At 51.9% G+C, this 18,695-nt stretch overlaps 1 protein-coding gene across 3 annotated transcripts in view; it reads right to left on the bottom strand.

Annotated features, from left to right (window-relative positions):
* Nucleotides 1–73: 73 nt before the first annotated feature.
* GNAO1 (G protein subunit alpha o1) overlaps nucleotides 74–18,695 on the bottom strand; it is a 116,086-nt gene continuing 97,464 nt past the window's right edge. The window contains exons 5-8 of one of the 3 annotated variants that reach the window (XM_042834846.1): nucleotides 16,265–16,393; nucleotides 15,705–15,834; nucleotides 2,401–2,554; nucleotides 74–599 (exon numbers count right to left, since the gene is read on the bottom strand). In XM_042834846.1, coding sequence (XP_042690780.1) covers nucleotides 412–599; nucleotides 2,401–2,554; nucleotides 15,705–15,834; nucleotides 16,265–16,393 — 601 coding nt within the window. In that variant the 3' untranslated portion in view covers nucleotides 74–411. Of the gene's footprint in view, nucleotides 600–2,400; nucleotides 2,555–6,030; nucleotides 7,406–10,274; nucleotides 10,429–15,704; nucleotides 15,835–16,264; nucleotides 16,394–18,695 lie in introns of those variants that run through there. The other 2 variants (XM_042834847.1, XM_042834845.1) reach the window with 2 other exon arrangements.

The following is an 18,695-nucleotide window of genomic DNA, read 5'->3' on the forward strand; positions in this document are numbered from 1 at the left end:
AAAATAAAATAAAATAAAATAAAATAAAATAAAATAAAATAAAATAAGATAAAACAATAAAAGAATAGCCATCCTCGAGGAGGGAATAAACCCATTCACCCAACAGAAATTTTAAATAAAAAAAAAAAAGAGAAAAACAACCAAAAAAACCCAAACCGCAGAGTGGGTGGGAAGGTCCCTCCTCCCGCCCGCGGCTCTGAGACCAACTGAAAGGTGGTGGTGGGTTCGTCGTTTCGTTTGTTTTGTTTTTATATATATATATACGTATATATATAATTTCCTTATGCCTTTGTATTTACCAACTCGCATGATTATGGTTACGACTTTGTTTCCGTCCCGCTGTTTCTCCCGTCGCGCTCGGTGTGTGTGGTGCGGTGTGGGTGGTGCGCGGGGCCGCCGCCGCCGCGAGGCTCAGTACAAGCCGCAGCCCCGCAGGTTGTTGGCGATGATGATGTCGGTGACGGCGTCGAACACCACCTGGATGTTGTTCGTGTCTGTGGCGCACGTCATGTGGCAGTAAATCTCCTTGTTGGGCGAGCGGTTTTTGCTCTCGAATTGTGCTTGGATGTAGGCGGCCGCGTCCTCGTAGGTGTTGGGACCTGCAGGCACAGGGGACGGCATGGGGACGTCAGGTCGGACCCCACTGAGCGGATGCTCACTGGGGAAGGAACAGCCCCAAACTATTGTTTCTTCCTTTTTTTTCCCAGTCATTTCAGCGTTCTTCCATGGGAGCCTGGATCTCAGCCTTGTGCCCCGGCACCCTGGGGCTGATGGCTCCACAGGAATGGCCCCTTTGCCCCTTCTCCCCTTTTCCACCCCATTTCCCACTTCAATTTCTCCCTTCCTCCCCCCGACCCCTTTTGTCTCAACATTTACCCCTTTCCTCCCTCTTTGCCAGCAGTTGGGATCTGCCACAGGCTCCTCCCTCCCCAGGTGCCACAAATGTGCCCTCCCACCCCCCTACTTCCCCCAGCAAATGGAGTCTGTGATGGAGGACACCCATCCATCCCCAGGGGTGCCCATCCATCCCCAGGGATACCCGTTCACCCTCAGGGATGCCCATCCCAGCAGCACCAATGAGTCCCCACCACACATCCCATAGTGTTGGGCAGCCCCAGGGCCAAACATCAGTGGAAAGGGTTGGGATGTCCACTGGGTGCCCCCTCCACCGTCACCCATGGGTGGGACAAGGGACTTGCATGTGGTGGGCCAGAGGCACCCTGCGGTGTGTGGGAGCCCCTCAGTGCCACACCAATGCCCTTTGCTTGGTGCTCTGGGGAGCTTCGCAGGCTGGAGGAGGGCCAGATGTTCGGGTCGAAAAATGTGCATTATGGCATTAAGCTGCTTACAGTGATGAGAGTGGCTGCACCAGGCTCCTCGCAGGGAGCTACAAAGCCTGCATTATGCCCCTGAAATCGCCTTTGGGAGAGTCGCTGTTATCTGCAGATTTAGTTTCCTTTTCAAGCGCGCTGCTTCCCCTCCTTCCAGACACAGAATGTGGTTGTAGGGCCGGCCCCAGCCTTGGGATGGAGAGTGAGCTGATGTGCTTTGGGGATTGGCCAGAAAGGACAGCGAGAGTGGAGCTGTGTCTGTGCTGGGATCCAGGACTGTTGTGGCTGGGCCCATCTGCATCACCCTGGGGTGCCCATAGGGCACAGAGGTGTGCCAGGGCAGGGGCACCAAGCCCTCATGGGAGGTGCTGGAGCTTCCCACACCGGAGATAATTTCTTCCCCTTAGAATATTCAGAGCAGACATCTTTCTATGGCGTTTTCTTCATTCTTTTTTTTTTTGTTAGTTTTCCCAAGCCATGTTGGTTTCATTTACTCTTTTTTAAAAAGTACGAATCTCCTGTGATTTGAAGGATTTCCACTGTAGAGACTCCTTCCCCCCAGGACTGCACTTTGCATCTCACAGAGGGTGAGGTGGGAGCTGTGGCCTTGGGGCGCTTGCAGCCCCACTCCTCTTCGGGCCCCATCAGCACGGCCGAGTGCAGGAGCACCCTGACTGCAGCCTCGTTGGCCTGGTCTTCTCCATGCCAATGGTGGCCCATCCCCTCGGGTGGCTGCAGACAACCCAACGGCTGCGCCATGGGGCTGGTGCTGCATGTGGAGAGGATGGCAGACCTGTGGCCAGTGAGCGCCTCAGGAGCCCCGTGGGCAGGAGGAGGAGAAGTGCATTACCACAAGGAGCAGAGATGCTGGTGAAGGCGTTCACAGCACTTCAGAGCACGGAGCTTTCTGCACTTGGATGCGCCGAGGGCGCTCCAACCCCCCGCTGCTTGCCGCAAGAATTCACCAAACATAAACAAGAGCCCAAGGAACGCCCAGGGCTGGTGCACCCCTGGAGGTGCCTCAGCATCCACGACCCTCCCCAGCTCTGAGCTGCAGCCCCACACCTACCTGCGTACTCGGGGAAGCAGATGGTCAGGGGGGACTTCTTGATCTTCTCGGCAAATAGGTCTTTCTTGTTGAGGAAGAGAATGATGGAGGTATCAATGAAGAATTTGTTGTTACAGATGGAGTCGAAGAGCATGAGAGATTCGTGCATGCGGTTCTGCAACAGGGAGCATGGAGAGGAGGAGAGAAAGGCAAAGAGAGAGAGTTAGAAGAGAAGAGAACTGGTTTTTCCACACTGAAATGGTTAGGAAGCAAAACCCGTACAGTCAGACAGGGGTAGGGGTGAGGTGGGGCATGGGGCTGCAGCTTCTCCGCCACCACCCCCTGCTCCTGGCAGGACTGATGCTGGAGTCACGAGAAACAGTGGAGAAAGAGCTGTTGATTCATCATCTGCTCAAAGAGGGAGGGAAGCGGCTGCGGGCTCTGGGGTGACCCACCTGTGGGCCAAGTGATGCCATCACGGTGGGGCACAGCCCAGGGTGCAGCACGGGGCTGGGGCAGGTGCTGCCCCACGGAGCCCTCAGCCAAGTCCTCAGCCTTTGGGAACCGCAGCTCCTGGCTGAGAAATGCAGGGCACAAAGGGAGCTGCCGAGCCCGCCCCTGGGCTGCTCTGGGGAGGCTTAAAGCATGTGAGAGCTTGAGCAGGAACACAGAGGAAACCGCTAAGAGCCGTGTTGTTTAGTACTCCTTTCATGCATGAACAAACCACACCCGGCCTTCCCCGTGCTGTGGGAGCTGTTAGCAGAGAGGACAGAGAGAAAGGAGAGCAGGAGGAGGCGATGCCGAGGGGCTGCAGGGCTGTGGGCTTGGCAGTCGGGGCACAGCGCTCCTTCGCCATCCGGGAGCGTGCAGGTGCTCCCTAATGAAATGATGACCCAATTACACATTTTGGAGTTTTCCATGAATGTTTTATTAGTGAGTCATTTTCTTAGCTACACTTCGGCTGCAGCTTTTGCATGCAAAATTTAGCAGATGTCTGATTTCATCTCGAAAGGCTTTGAGATTACGCTGTCGTTTCCTTGGCGAAGCAGAGCTGTGAATGCCAAACAGCTGCTTTCCAGAGCTTCTGGACCTCATTTGATCCTTATACATGTATTTTAAAAACTCCTATTGATTGATTGAAAACAAACCATCACAAGTGGATGCGGCTCTTCTCGCCTTGGCCAAGTGGCCTTTGCAAAAGGGCTGGCGGTTTTCCCGCAGGCAGCAGGGCAGGTTTCGTTTCCTTGTTCACCCCGCTTTGTTCTGCATGAACACTATAAAGGAGTGGTGCAGGAGCGGAGGAAACAAAGGCTGCGCCTGGGGGATGGAAGCCCCAAATGCAGCGAGAACAGCCCTGATGACTTCCAGGCGCCCATGCAGGACACCATCCTGGAGGAGATGTTGGGAAATCCTAGGACAAATACACAAAGGAAAATCCCTCTTCCTGAGCCTCTGGTGCTCCCTGGAGCTGGTCCTTAGCTCTGCAGGATGGGGCTGTGAGGCCAGGTCCTGCCGAAGCCGCAGCGCTGAACGCAGTGAAGGCAGCAGCAATGACAGCTGATTTTCCTACGCTGAGGCTGATGGAAAATTTTCCCTTGCTTTCTTCAAACTGGTATTCATGCTTTCTATTTCTTGCCTCCAGTAATGGAAGCCCTTTGGATCAAACACAAAAGAACAAAGTGACACGAGTGTTATTTTGAGGGGACCGAAAGGTGCTCCAAGTATTGTGTCACCGTGGTGGGGGAGAAGCACGATTTGCTGAAATTGAACCAGAAATAGTGCCTTTGTCGCTGTGCTGGCACTGACTGACGGAGGCAGAACATCGCAACGCTCGCTGCTGGTGCTGGGTGTGCAGCCACGACGCTGGAGGAAGGCTTGGGGCAACGCTGGCAACAAGCTGAGGACGCCGTCTGCAATGCATGGTGCCAGATCGCCATGGTTTGTCTGAATGCCTTTCGTGCAGATGCTTACAACAGCAGAGCCTCGCAGCAGAAGGCCGGGTCTTCGAAAGAGCGCAGTGCACATGGCTGCTCTTTACCCCGCAGTGTTGCAGTTGGCTGCTTGCGTTGGCAATGAGCAGCGCGGGTACGGCCATGTTGGGGTGAAGATCTCTCACCTTCTGGCTTCATCCTTTGCCAGTGCTCTTCCAGGTGCATGGCAAGAGCAGGAAACCCAGCACATGGATGGCTGCTCTACGTGCACGGAGCAGAAGAACGGCCGATGCTGGGGCCAAGAAGCAGAACATGCCAAGGGAGACCAAATAAAGCCCTCTCACACTAGAAAAGAGCTGGCACTTTATTAACATTTTGTAACTAATAAATACATTACTGACAGCCAATAAATTATTACAATAGCTAACGTTCTATTAAACCAATGGACAGTCACTCTTCGTACAAAATTACAGTTAATGCGGTTGGGGCCATCAGACATGCGGGAGGAGCGGCTCGGCGGTCCGGCGGGAGGAGGGGATGGCGCCAGAGCCACGGTGACGGTCGCTGCTCCTGTGTCGAGCTGCAGGGGGAAAGGAGGAGCGGGGAGAGGGTGCTGCATTGGGAGCGGGGTTTTAGTAGGGAGGGGGTTCCTCTTTCAACTCTGTGTGAGAGGCGGAGGGCTGAGGCTGGTCACGGTGAAGGCACTGCGGGGCACTGGGTGCTGCCAGAGCTCCTGTCTCTGCCGGGTCGTTTGCACGGCTGTGCTGCACTCTCTGAGGGGGTCCCTACGGGCCCAGGAGATGTGGCCTTTGGAGCACGTGGCTGTGCGTTCAGGTGTGCTTGTGGGTGTGTGCTTATTGCTATCAGGCCCTGGAAAGGTTTTCCTCCTGCGGGGTTCTGCGTCTTTGGAATTGCCCTTCAGCAAAGTGAGCTGATGGAGTTTTGCCATCTCCCTGAAACTGGCCCTCTTGCTGCATACAGAGCAGCACCAGGTTCTCCCTTTCTGCTGCGACCCCTCAGTGTGCCCTGCACGTGGTACCCCACGAAGGAGCATCGCCTCCAGAAGGCACATCTGTTGGGAAGGAGGGAACGGAACACCAACAGCAGCAGCTGGAATGGAGCTTTAGATGTACAAAATGCCAAAGGAAAGGAAAGGCTCCGTTGCAGCACCGCCTCCTGCCCCCGCTCCCCATCTTGCAGACACTGGGCTGGCACTTGGGCTGCCCCAGTCTGGCACTGCCTGGACTGCCAGTCACGGGGAGTGGTGACACAGCCACATCTGTGGTTAATTCACACTTTCTTCCCCGAAAGAGCCCTGCATTCTCCATTCTAGACCCTCCTGAGGCTTTGGTTTGGTGCTGCCTTCACTGGAGACAGCCTCTGTGACTTGGTGAACTGGAGAAAATGTCAGGCACAGTAAGGGGTGGAAACAGCGCACCTCCAAACCCCGCATGCTGCTGAGTTGATTCTGCTGATGGAGCTCAGTAAGGCCTTGCTGCTGGTGTAGGCACTGGGGCACTCTGCACATGATGTGCTCCGTGCTGGAGCTGACAGTTACGTACACTGAAGGTATCACTTGGAACTAACATTCAGCTCTTTAGCCTCTCCTCCCTCCTGCTGCTTTCATCTCCCCTACAGTCCTTTTGCAACTTCTGTCTCTGACCCCTGAGCTCCCCAGCCCCTCCCCACTCACTTGTCCCCTGCTCTCCCCCAATCCCTTCTCCTTGCCCTTTTCCTGCTCCATGACTCGGCTCAGCTCAGCTCAGCTCAGCTCCCTCCCCACAAAGCAGACAGGTCAACCTTCCCCATCTGCTGGTTGGCAGGTGACCAACTCTGTGACTAACTCTGGAGCCACACCTCCAGGATGCAGGGGCATGGGTGACAAATCCACCAGCTGCTGCTGGTTTCCAATGAGGCTTCCAAAAGCACATCCCTGCTTTATAGGTACAGCCTGGCTGCAGGAAACCGGTGTGAATATTTCTGGTGTTCCAGAGCTGAAGTTAGGAACATCAGCACTGCAGTCAGTCTGGAAGGGCTCCGGGACATCTCCCTGCAGTCCCCATCGGTGCAACGTGGGGCAGAGGGCTGTGGGTTGCCAGCAGCATCCCCAGGGCCACCATGACATGCACAGAGCCCTGGCTGGGACACTTCCTCCCTTGGCACACAGGGAAATCCCCACCATGGGCACTTCCCTACAGCCATTCCACATGGGACCCAGCAAAGCACAACAGGGCTGGGGACGGGAGCCACTTTACTCTACTCTTTACTCTTTACTTTACACCAGGCAGATCTTAACATTAATTCTAAAAATATTGATGTAAAACTGTTATCTGCAGCAATTTTAGGCATCGCTTCGGAGGTGCTGTAACTGTGTGGGTCTCCCTCAGGCCCCTGTGGCTGTGTCACTGATAGAGAGCAGAGCACAGAGCGGGGCTGCTGGGGCTCTTCCTGGGGCTCCAGGGGCAGGAGCTGGAGCAATGGGATAAAAACGATTTGCTGCTGCCCAGGAAATGGCAATTTTGGAAGAGATAAATAGCAAGCATTACAAATATCCCTTAATTTCAAGGAGAAAAAAAAAATGGGTTTGGATCCAAACTACGCTGTTGCTGACAAATACTTTAAGGCTTTGATTATTATTATTTTTTTTAAATGGGGTATTACTGTTTTTCGGCAGTTGAAATGCACTTTGTGGGAAATGCATCAGCTCCTTCTACAGCACTGCGAATGGGAACGGAGGAGCAGAAAGAGGCAGCGAGGGGAATTCACCAAAAATAAACCCAAATAAGCCAGGGAGGGGGCCAGGGAAGGTGGGACGCTGCAGTTCTGGGCAGAGGGAAGGGTTCACGTGTTCCTTCCTCATCACCCTCCAAGGAGGGGAAGCAGAAGGGGGACCTGTCTGCTGAGGCCTCAGTAGAGTCCGCAGCCCCGCAGGTTGTTGGCGATGATGACGTCCGTGACAGCGTCGAAGACGAACTGGATGTTGTTGGTGTCGGTGGCGCAGGTGATGTGCGTGTAGATCTCCTTGTTGGGAGACTTGTTCTTGCTCTCGTATTGCGCCTGGATGTACGCCACTGCCTCGGTGAAGGAGCTGGGGCCTGCAGAGAGATAAGCCCAGAGGGGAAGAGCTGGTTAGGGTGTACCATGGACCTGCACCCGCAGCCCCATGTCCCAGGGCACCGCGCTACAAAGAAGTGCCAGTGGTTCTGTTTCTTTCTTTTGAAAGACAAAAGTGCTCGCTCAGAATCAAAGAAGGGCCCTATCCAGCCTGACCTTGTATGTCTCCAGGGATGAGACATCCACCACCTCGCTGGGCCTTTCGGATGACTTAGGATTGCATGGCCAAAATCGTGTCAGGAGGAGCTCCTCGTTACGAGTCTCTGTGCCAAACCTCAGCCCTTATGCATGGAGCAGAGTTCTAAGAAGCTCAGGGGTGGCTCAGCATCAAAAAACGTCATCCTGGATGACAGGCACTGGCTGACACACACAGCTCCACCTGGCACAGATCTGGGAGGCTCAGCTCCCCCCGGCCCCTGCATGGATCCACGCTTGGATCCTTCTCCCTCAATTGTTGTTTTCATAGAATCACCAAATATCCAGAGTTGGAAGGGACCCACAAGGTCCAACCCCTGGGGAGACACTGTGATGAGACAGTGAAGCTCTGCCTGGGGCTGTGATTTGCTGCGATTGAAGGCAACAAGTGGTGGCTGTCATCTGTACCTCCACTGCTGTTTGAAAACATGGAGGCCACAAGACTTGAGATGCGCTTGAAGTACGACAAGGATGTGTGCTGGGAGCAGGATGCTGCCCGAGAAGCTGTGCAGAGTTTGGGCCAGAGCACAAAGCAGGACACTGGGAGATGCAGCGATGTTGGTCGCTCAAGGATTTAGAATTAAGATCCTGGATGGCCGGAATCACAAACACCAGCATGGCTCAGAGCACAGCCCGGATCGTGCTGCTGTGCTGCTGAGCACTGCGGATTAGCTGAAAGCGCGGGTGAATTAAGGGGATGGAAATAGGCAGTGCTCTAGCATGCAGCTAGCACATTTGTGAATGCAGTTCTCTAATAATTCTTTACCAGCAGAACTAATGGACATCAGAAACTTCATTTCATTAAAAGCATTTTGTGTAACCGACTTTTGATGTCAGAATCCCGCTTGTCTCTTTCACAGGCTTTCATCAAATATTCTTTTTTTAACTCCAGGGCAACTTTCCACTTCCCGTTGCTTTTCCCAATGCTACGAGGCATTTGCTATGGGCTGGGCATCCAGAATGGCACCTCGAGGGAATCTGGAGTATGCTGAGAGCTGGAGGAGCTGGAGAGGGCTGCAGTGGCTCAGCCTGAGATGGGGTGTTCTAGGAGCAAACCATATTTGTTTTCCTCCCGGCACTTGGAGGGGAGCTGAGGGCTGCCCCCAGTACTGAACTCACCTTGGGGAGGACAAGTGGCATCTAACACTTCCTGGCTGCTCCAGCCTCTGCCATCAGAAGTGTGGAAGGGTATTATTTCGGAACGGGATTACTGGGAGACTTCAGGGAAGGTTAACTAACTTAAGTGCACAAAACTTGATGAGGAAAGTGTGAAAGGTGCAGGTTTGCTGCACACAGGAAGAGGGGAAGATAAAAATCTTCCAGGATAAAGAATACAGTGATCCAAAAAGAGAGCAAGCAACATCCTATTCTACAACCATGAAAAACATGAGGTTGGCATTACTGTGAGCCTTCAGCCACAAAGACTGTGCCCTTTCCATTGCTAGATCATAGAGTCATATCATAGAAAGACCTGGGTTGTAAAGGAGCACAGTGCTCATCCAGCTCCAACCCCCTGCTGTGTGCAGGTCACCAACCAGCAGCCCAGGCTGCCCAGAGCCACATCCAGCCTGGCCTTGAATGCCTGCAGGGATGGGGCATCCACAGCCTCCTTGGGCAACCTATGCCAGTGCCTCACCACCCTCTGGGGGAAAAACTTCCTCCTAATATCCAACCTAAACCTCCCCTGTCTCAGTTTAAAACCGTTTCTCCTTAACCTATGATTTGTAAAGAGTCGCTCTCCCTCTTGTTTATATTCTCCCTTCAAGAATTAGATCTTTTAGTAGAGATTCCAGTATAGATCTCTTAGACTAAAGTGCCAGGAACATTGTGGTTGTACAGGAGTACTGTGTTTCTGCCTGGAGCAGGGGGACAAGTAGATGGCTGAGTTGTGGTGGTGGTGACAAACACCCAGACCTTTCCTGCTGAGGAAACCTGGAGGTGCTCCTCAGAACTCAGGCAGAGTTGATGATCCACCATGCAGCCCAGAGGAGCAGGAGTGGATTGCTCTTCCCTATTCACAGCAAAAACGAAGTGCTCAGAGGTAGATGGCTCTGGTTAATAATTTGTTGGCCTGCCCATAAGTGTGATGCTCCTGGTGCTCCCGGTTCACAGCTATGTTTCCTGACAAAGAGATCCGCTTCTCTGTCTGTCAGCTTGATTCATCTGGATGTCTCTGGTGAACTTAAATAATTCATGATGATAAAAGCTTATTTTTATTATGCCCTCTCGGAATGGTAATGAAGGTCTGTGGGATCTGCAGCGGGAAGCAGCAGGGTGCAGCTGCAGACTTTGCATGGGAGATGTGTTCCCATCATGAGTAGGTCAGGCACCAGGCAGGCATCAGGAAGCAGGGCTGTGCAATTCCCTGCAAACGCCATCACTGTGCCAATACCCTGACCGTGCAAATGCCCTGATGAGCAGTGGTGGCTCTTCAGTGCCAAAGAACTTCTAAGTCACTCCTCTGCTTTTTGTGACCCACTGGAGATGGTTGGGAATATAGTGAAGGAAAAAAAAAAAACTTTTGCAGAGAAATTGATGGGAGTACAGCTGTGCATTCAGAACTCTTTCAGCTCTCTGCCTGCCTGGGTGGGGAGCGCCGTGTGCAGCCCTCCCATGCCTTTGTCCTGCAGCCCCACGCATGAGCTTTCTCATTACCTGTGTACTCAGGAAAGCAGATCGTCAGTGGAGATTTCTTGATTTTCTCCTCAAATATGTCCTTCTTGTTTAGAAAGAGGATGATGGACGTATCTGTGAACCACTTGTTGTTGCAGATGCTGTCAAACAGTTTCAGTGATTCGTGCATGCGGTTCTGCAATGGAAAGAACACATCAGGCCAAAGGCACTGACTCAGGGCTGCTCAACATATAAGGAAATCTAAAACAACTAAATTAAGGAGGAAAACAAACAAACAAACAAAAAAAACCCCACAACAACTACAATATACATCATAAATGTATATATACATACAGCTGAACATACACATACGCCATCCCTGTAACAATGCACATATACATACACAGATGCAGTCCCTATAATGTCTGATGTACAGTTAGTAACTGCAGGGCATTCAGCCATATAGAGCTGTTCTGATTTCTCATAGCAAACAATTCAGAGGATCCCAGCTCACAGAAATCATCATGCACCATGCACGGACCAGGAGTCACGTTTGCTCTTTGATCAGATTCATGTGTCGGTGCAGCTCATGCAGATTTTCCAAAATTTTTTTTTCTTTTTTAACTTTCTTGAGCGTGTGCGGCACACAATTGGTTCTTTACATTAACCAAGGACTGGTAGATCCTTGAATTAATCTCGAGTTGGAAGCAGACCTGCAGGTGACATAAGCTGGGGAATGACCTTGCCGTGAGCTTTGCCTGCTCAGTTATTTTGTTTAGTGCTGTCGTCTGTCGTTGGGCTTGTCTAGGAATTTCAGAAATCTGCTTTTAGTTCTCTTTGAACAAAAAGTGTTTGGCAGAGAGAAGAAAAAGAGGTATTAAGAAAAACACAGAGAAGGGCATCTAAGAACAGCCAGCTACAGGTCAGGCAGCTACCAGTGCTGTTAGCCCACACCTCGGGGAAGAATGTTAGCTGCTCGCCATGAGGTCAAGAAGTCAGCGTCAGTTAAAGTCATGCAAAAAACACACAGGAAAGGAAAGAGAGGAAAGGAGTGAAAAAAGACGGGTGAGAGAGCTGCATGGCCCACCGCACAGCGGGAGGAGCTCACGGCAAAGTCACCCCAGCACCATCTTCCCCGCTGCTTCCAACTCCCAACTCAGTGGTTTTTTTTGTTGTTTTTTCTTGGTTCAAGAGAAGCTCCATACCTGCCGAATTTGGTTGGTGTCTCAAATGCTCATTTTTGGGCCCTTGTTTGGCTAGGCAGGGTCGTGGAGGTGCCGAGGCTCGGTGCTGCTTGGCCGTCGGTGCCCGCGTCCGCTGGGCGCGCTGAGGACGCGGTTATGGCGCAGCGTGGGGCTGCCGAGGCACACGCAGGACTCGCAGACGTCGCGGCCGCGCGGTCGCAGTGCCGATGGCTTTTGGCGCAGAGCGGCGCAGCCCCCCAATATTTGGCAATCCTGCAGGGCAGGACGCAGCCCGGCGCTCCGCCTGCCCCATCCCACTCTGATCCACACGCATGTTATTGAGCCCAGAGCGGTGCTGATTAACGCTCCCTTTTGCATTGCTGCACTTTAGCTGCCGACGGACGCAGCCTGGTGGGACGTGACCCCCCTCCTCCACCATGGCACGGCAGGAGGTTGTAACCACGTGCAAACGTGCAAACGCAGAAATGCACGTAGTCCTCGGTGCCGGCTGCAATCTGCACGTTGGGATCGTCCCAGGTCTGTGTGCTGTATTCCTGCTCGCTCGCCACATTATGCCTGGCGTCAGAATTGTGCCCGTGTGGAAACCCACAGACATTTGATGTGGGCAGCACCCAGGACCCACTGGGAGGAGAGGGGAGAGTGGAAGGTGGTCAGGGGAATGAGGAGCAAAGACACCCGGCTGCCGGTCAGCAGGGTCCCCCACGGAACATTTGTGAAAGCATTTTTATCGTCTGTACTGATTGAAAACAAAAGCAGAGAGAAGCACAGGAATGCGTCCCACAGCATCGTCGTACTTACCGTGCCACCCTCACTGCCCTGCCCAGCAAAGCCGTGCTGACACCAGGCATGGCCCACAGCAGCACGGCTGTGCCAGGCCCCCACAGAAGCCCCCCTGCTCCCCTCCTGCTAGGCACCACAGTGCCTGCCCAAGGAGCTGGCGACTCATAGCACTCAGTCTCAGCCAGAACATACACACAGCACCAATTAGGGTATTCCTGGAGGGATGACGGTTAGGGCAAAATTCTGTGATCCTTTCTACTTCCAGAGACAATTTTGAAGCCCCATGGGGCTGCCTGATCTGGCCTCTCTTGTATTTTCCTTGGCAACTAAGTGCTAACTAGCACGCAAACTATAAGGATATTGGCCATTATCCTAAGCACAGAAACCCATATCCCCCTCCTGGTTTATTTCTGAAGATACCCAGGCTGCTGCCTCTTGCTAAGGAAATTTCTGAGTGCTGCAATTCAATTTTCCCTGCCCAATGATAGCACAGAGCACGCTAAGCAGGTCATGAAACGAAATACAAACCAACAGGCCAATACTAATGCACATCCAGGGTCACCAGCACAGTGCCTCCAACCCATTACACGTTCAGCAATGGGGACGCAGACAATACTCTCATGTCTTAGCTCGATATGGATGACCTAAATACCGTCGTTCCAGAGGCAGCAATATGCATCCTCCTCCTCTCTTGTGATGGCTGCTTTGCAGAAGAAGCAAAGGACCAGTGGTTCCCCCGACAGGCCCCATACCATCCCTGTCTTAAAACATGAGGAGGAACAATGCAAACCTGCCTTTGTTCACCATCTCCTCCAGATTCACTGATGGATGTAACTACTGTCCGTCTCTCCTTCCAGTTACAGTGTTGAGGCTTTGCATCCAATAATCTCTTCTCATACAACACAACAGTAAGCCACAAGTGACACAAAATAGCACTGTTATGCAAAACCAAGCACTGCCTGAATTTCCTTGTGGGTTTGCTCCTCGCTGCTTATGCATGTGGCCCTGCAGCCAGTCCCAGGACACGATGCTGTGGGACAAGTGGCATACAATGGTGACTGGGGCAATGTGAGCAATGTGAGTGACTGGACCTTCCTTTGCAAAGCATGATCTGCAGGGGAAGAAGGGCCAAGAAGTCTCAGATGCAGAAAGTTTTCTTTCTGACCTGGATGCAGAGAAGCACTTGCCTTCCTTGACATCCATGGGGTTGCTCTTTGTGGCGGGGGGCTGGGGAGAAAATGTGTCCCATAAAACACGACAGCCCTTAGGGACCCTTCCCTACCAGCTTTAGGATGGGGCAGCTCAGAGGGCGTTTCACCAGGCTCTTTGCTCAGCCTCGTTTGAAACAACTGCAAGCCATTACGAAACCGTGTGCTTATTGCCAAGAGGATGATGAGATATCAGAAAAAGCTGAACCCTCTGTGCACCAGCTCTGCAAGGCTGTTTTAGGGCAGCTGGCTTGCAGCAGGGCTCCTTCCTCCCCTTGCCAGCACTGAAAACTCTGCAGGCATCTTCACACCTGTTCAGCCTCCAAACTTTCAGTGGCTTAACCAAATTGGAAGTGCCTGCACCACAGCACACATTTCTACAGAAAATGAAGATGGAGGATCGACACCCAGCCTTTGGCTGCCCTCTTTTTTGTGTTTTCTAAGTGAGAGGCAATAAAAGCTGATTCACACCATTAAAACCAGCAGATGTGACGGATGCAGGCACACAGCAAATCAGCTGGCCGAAGAGGTGCTGCATTCTGCCGCCTGTTTGGAGAGGCACCACACTACCAGGGAGCAGTGTGAGTGCCTGGGGCCTTGCTGAGAGGGTGCCTGCAGGGCTGTGCTTCCCACTGCCCATGGTGCAGGCAAGATGCCATGCTGCCGTTTTGCCGCTTTGCATTGGCCACACCGGTGTTGATCTGGGTTAGGCAGGGCATCCCACCGTGCAGGAGCAGAATGCTCTCCGTGTTTACAGCAAATGTGTACATGAACAGCAGCTCCCTCTGCTCTCCTGTTGCTCAGCATCCCCAGGAAGGCTTTGTCGAAAGGGAACAGTGAGCAAATGTTGGTGCTGTGCTGGACCCTTACTGATGGAAAAGCAAACCTGGAGCTGCGCAGACCCCGATTTCAGCAGCAGCAACATGGTTTGGGCGTCACAGCCAAAGTCAAACCGGCAGAACACCTTGTTCTCCTCTCAGGCTACAGCTCAGCCCCCTGCCCTGAACGCCTGCCCTCTCCCTGCATATTGCTCCCACCTCCAGTGTGTCCCCCCACCCTCACCCAGCTGCAGGGCTGCGTGGCACTGAGTCATTGCCTGGGTTTTTACATCCTGGCAGGAGATCATGGTTCCTTCCCAGTGAATCCTACAGAACTGTGCATCCCTCATCAGGGACAAGGGCAGAAGGAGGTGAAAACTGAGGGTTATAAATGAGCAGTCACAAGGAGGCACAGGGTATCTTCATCGGTCTGCTTAGCTACCTGGAGGTACATAGTCATGATGTGAACACCACCCAGAATTCTGGTCCCAGTACCACCTAAACAAACTTCAAGTAATTTCATTCAACAGTTTGCCAGCACTCAAATAGCCAGTTTGGAAAAGGTTGGCTCTTCCAGTCTTTTGGGAAAAAACAAGTGGCAACTAACAGCATACATTCCTCGATTTCCTTCTCACTAGCAGGACTCACATCTCATAAGCAGGAGAATAAAGACCCTCAGACAGGCAGGGCTGGGAGGTGTGAGACTGAGCACAGATGAAATAATTATCCAGGTTGAAGTATGGCTTTTGGCTCCTTTTTGTCAGACGGGTGCTTGCTGCACTTGTTAGTCCCCAGAGCTTTCATTTCCATCACACTGAATGAACGGCTAGAATACAGTAATGAGTCCTCTCGCATCCTTTCTGTATATTTAACTCATTTGTATTAATAGCGCTCTTTCTAATATCAGAGAGCACAGGTCCCTACTAACTTTATTTCCAGATGGTATTTTGAGCCTAATGTCACAGTGGGAAGTTACAAAAGCCCTCCTGAAGCAAATTACCTAAGGAATCAAGCAGTTCCACTTTTACTAGTGAAAATGAATTTTTGTAGCCTGAAGAAATAGGTTCTGCTCCTCGCCTGAGCCTGCCTCGGGAGGGCACCTTGCTCCCACACCTCTACACCACTATGGGACCTCTTCCTTCCACTTCTTTTAAAAGCCCACCCATCTGCCTCTCTGCTTCCGGACACAGAGTCTCGTTAGCACACTTTGAAAACACAGAGATCAGCCAGAAAAGAGAAGTAAAACAGTGAGCCAGCACATGAACCATTACCTGGGATGCAGGACTTGTTTTTGGGGAGTGCGGAGGAGGACGAGCCTCCTTGGGATGTCAAAGGGGCAGCGACGCACAGAAGCACGTAGCTGCAGTCCCACGGCCAGCACACGGCCACCTCCCAGCGGGGACAGCTCCATGGCATCCCGTGAAGAAGCACGGGGCCCCGTGGGACCCGCTTGGCACTCACCGTGGTTTCGTCTTCATGGAGCACCTGGTCGTAGCCGCTCAGCGCCACGCAGAAAATGATGGCCGTGACGTCCTCAAAGCAGTGGATCCACTTCTTGCGTTCCGACCGCTGCCCTCCGACATCGAAGAGCCTGCGGCACAGGACAGGGCCATCAGTGCTGGCTCACTGTGGGCTGAGGGGACCTTCAGCAGTTTGGGCACTTTCCAGCCAAATTGTTCCTGGAAGGCTCCAAACGCAGAGCAAGAGGTTGAAACCTCTGGCTCGGTCTCTCTGCTGGCTGTCATCATGTTCACCAATATACAGAGCTTACTGTGTGTGATCAACTCATTTCGGAAAAAAGATTTGGCCAATATTTGTCTATTTATGAGAGTTGGGGCCAACCTCATATTGTCTTTTCAAGCAAAGAGGTGTTGGTTGGGTTAGAAGAAGGCAGCACAAGCTCCAGTCTTAAAAAGAGCTGTTTGATATACGAACAGGAATTATGAGACAAGATTCACAAACTTATGGTACTGATGTCTCCCAGACACCGACTTCCATGGTGTGTGCAATTTGAGACTCACCTGAAGTGGAGGTTTTTGAATGTGAAGTGGGTTTCTACGATGCCAGTTGTTTTGACCCTGGTTCGAAGGATGTCCTGCTCCGTGGGCTGGTAGTCTGCAGCTCCGATTCGATCTAAGCTGTCTAGGTAGCTAAAGTGAAGAGAGGGAGAAAAGAAAACAACCAGATAAGAATGAGGCTCCCATTAATCTTTGCCAATCTCAGATAAATCCTCTGGCTTCCTATTAATCATTTTCAATCTCATTTTCATGGCTGAACGTATTGTAGTTAAAGAAGAAAACTCTCCCATTCTGGGAAAAAAAAACCACAAACATGAACCAAACCCACAGTCCCAACTATAAAATCTGATAGCAGACCGAAAGCAGGAAATTAAGTGTTCGTGCACTGTAAGCCTTGATTGCAATCTGTGAAAATACATCGTTTTAATATTACTTGCTGGTTTTATGCCCAGAGGGACGAAGGTCCCGGTCGGCCCCTTGTGCTAGGTGCTGCCCATATGCACACTTTGCTCCCAGGATTTACTTGAGGCACGACAGCTTTGCTAGAGAAGAGACTGTAGCAGAGAGGATCAGCTGGGCTGAGCCCCCTTTGGAGGATGCATGCAGAGTTAGGTGAGACAAATCTGCCCCACGTAGCTTTGGTGTGGAATCAAACACCAGAGCAGTGACTGTGGGAGATACACTGCTTGGCCAAAAGCCAGGGACAAGCCTCAATGTGATGACTTGCAAGTTTGCATCGAGGTCTTCTGGGGAGTGGGGGGCTCATTTTCTGATACATTTAAGGATATTTACCTGCTTAAAATCCATGACCATAGGCAATGCTTCACCATACTGGAACTTTGGGTATTAAGTGTAACCTTTTGGTGTGGAATGCTGCAGACGATGCCCTACAGCTGTGCCCATATAAGCACAGTCCATTTTTTCATCCACATACAAGCTGATTTTTCCAAACAACCCGAGACAATGAAACACAGTTGACAAGGAAACAAGGAATTTGGTTTGGAATACAAGTCAGTGCAAATGACAAGCACCTCGCTGCATCACGCAGTGAACTCCTTCCCACCACCACTGAGCTGAACACAGACACTCAACGGCGGTGACGGGCTGATGGTTGGACTAAAAGCCCTCAGTGGTCCTTTCCAACCCTCATGATTCTATGGTTCTATGGTTCCTAGAGGGTGTGCATTACAGAGCCCAGCTGCCTACCTCCAGATCCAGGAGCTGCCATCTCATGCCTGTGAGATGCACTGTGACTATGCCAAAGCAAATCTGTTCATGAGCAGCAGGATGGCCTTGTGGATCTGGTTTTTGGGCATCTTGCATGTTACCCAGCAGTAAGAGGAGCTGTGCATATGTCAGGAAAAGACATCATCTTCACCAGTAAGTATAAGTTTAGAGGGAGTGGAGGTTTTGTCCCTCATTTTTGCTGAAGATTTACAGGAATCGTGTCACCCGAAGAAAAGTAAATAAGGAGAGTTATTTTTACTGTGCCTTTTTTCAAGCATTTAAAGAGACTGTGGTTTCATGACAGATGCTCTCTTAATAGTCTTGTGATGGGCTGTGGATGGATGAATGGGGCTTCATTGGCTCGTCGCTGAAACGAGCTCCTTCGCTGTGACGGCCGAGGCCATGATCACTCATCTACTCACAGCTGGTTGTCAGCTTCTGTTATTTAAGAGACAGCTGCATTCCTTTACGCGTCCCCACAGACCCAGGAGCTCTGCAGCACTGCTATTCAGAGACTCAAGCTTCCCCTGTCCTCCAGAACAAGATCTGAAATGCTAAGGGGTAGAAAGTGGAGCTGTAAGAGAGCGGGGATGGTGTTTCCTGTTGCAGGTGCCTTGCAGACCTTGATCTCTTCCTCCATCTCCATTTTCTGTGGTTTCCTATGATTCAACTCCATTTTAAGGCATTTCCTATTAATTATTCCTGCCTTTCAGACCCTCCTTTTGTGCTGAGTGCAGTGGATGAAGAGCTGGTGCTGGCCGAAGGGCTCAGCATTGCAGCAGTGCAGTGCTGAGTGGTTCTTCCCACTCAGTAATGACATGTGACAATTTGCTCGTGTCCTCCAGGCCTCGGGCCACATACTGGGGCTGCAGGTGGCTCTCACTGCCCCCACCAGCAGCGGCCATAGAAAGCAGCACACATGCAGCTGACAGCCCTGCCCCTCAGCACTGACCAAGCTCTGGATGTGATGCTGTGAACGAACCAGCTCTGTGGCTTTCCTTGCCCACCTTTGCACCCTTGTGCATGCAGCCACACAGCCTCAGGTGCCTCCACCCACCCACTGTGTGCTGGGGATCTAATCGGGTTGGAGGGATTGGATGCAGCCTCTAGAGGGGGCAGGAAGGTTGCAGTAGAGGGAGGAGAGTTGGGAGGGATCCATCCCATCCCAGACTGGGATACCTCCATGGGAAACTGGGCTGGGAGAGTC

This window comes from Centrocercus urophasianus, unplaced genomic scaffold (genome assembly GCF_019232065.1).
Source record: "Centrocercus urophasianus isolate 14NV4802_14NV808 unplaced genomic scaffold, USGS_Curo_1.0 seq_49, whole genome shotgun sequence".
Taxonomy (NCBI): domain Eukaryota; kingdom Metazoa; phylum Chordata; class Aves; order Galliformes; family Phasianidae; genus Centrocercus; species Centrocercus urophasianus.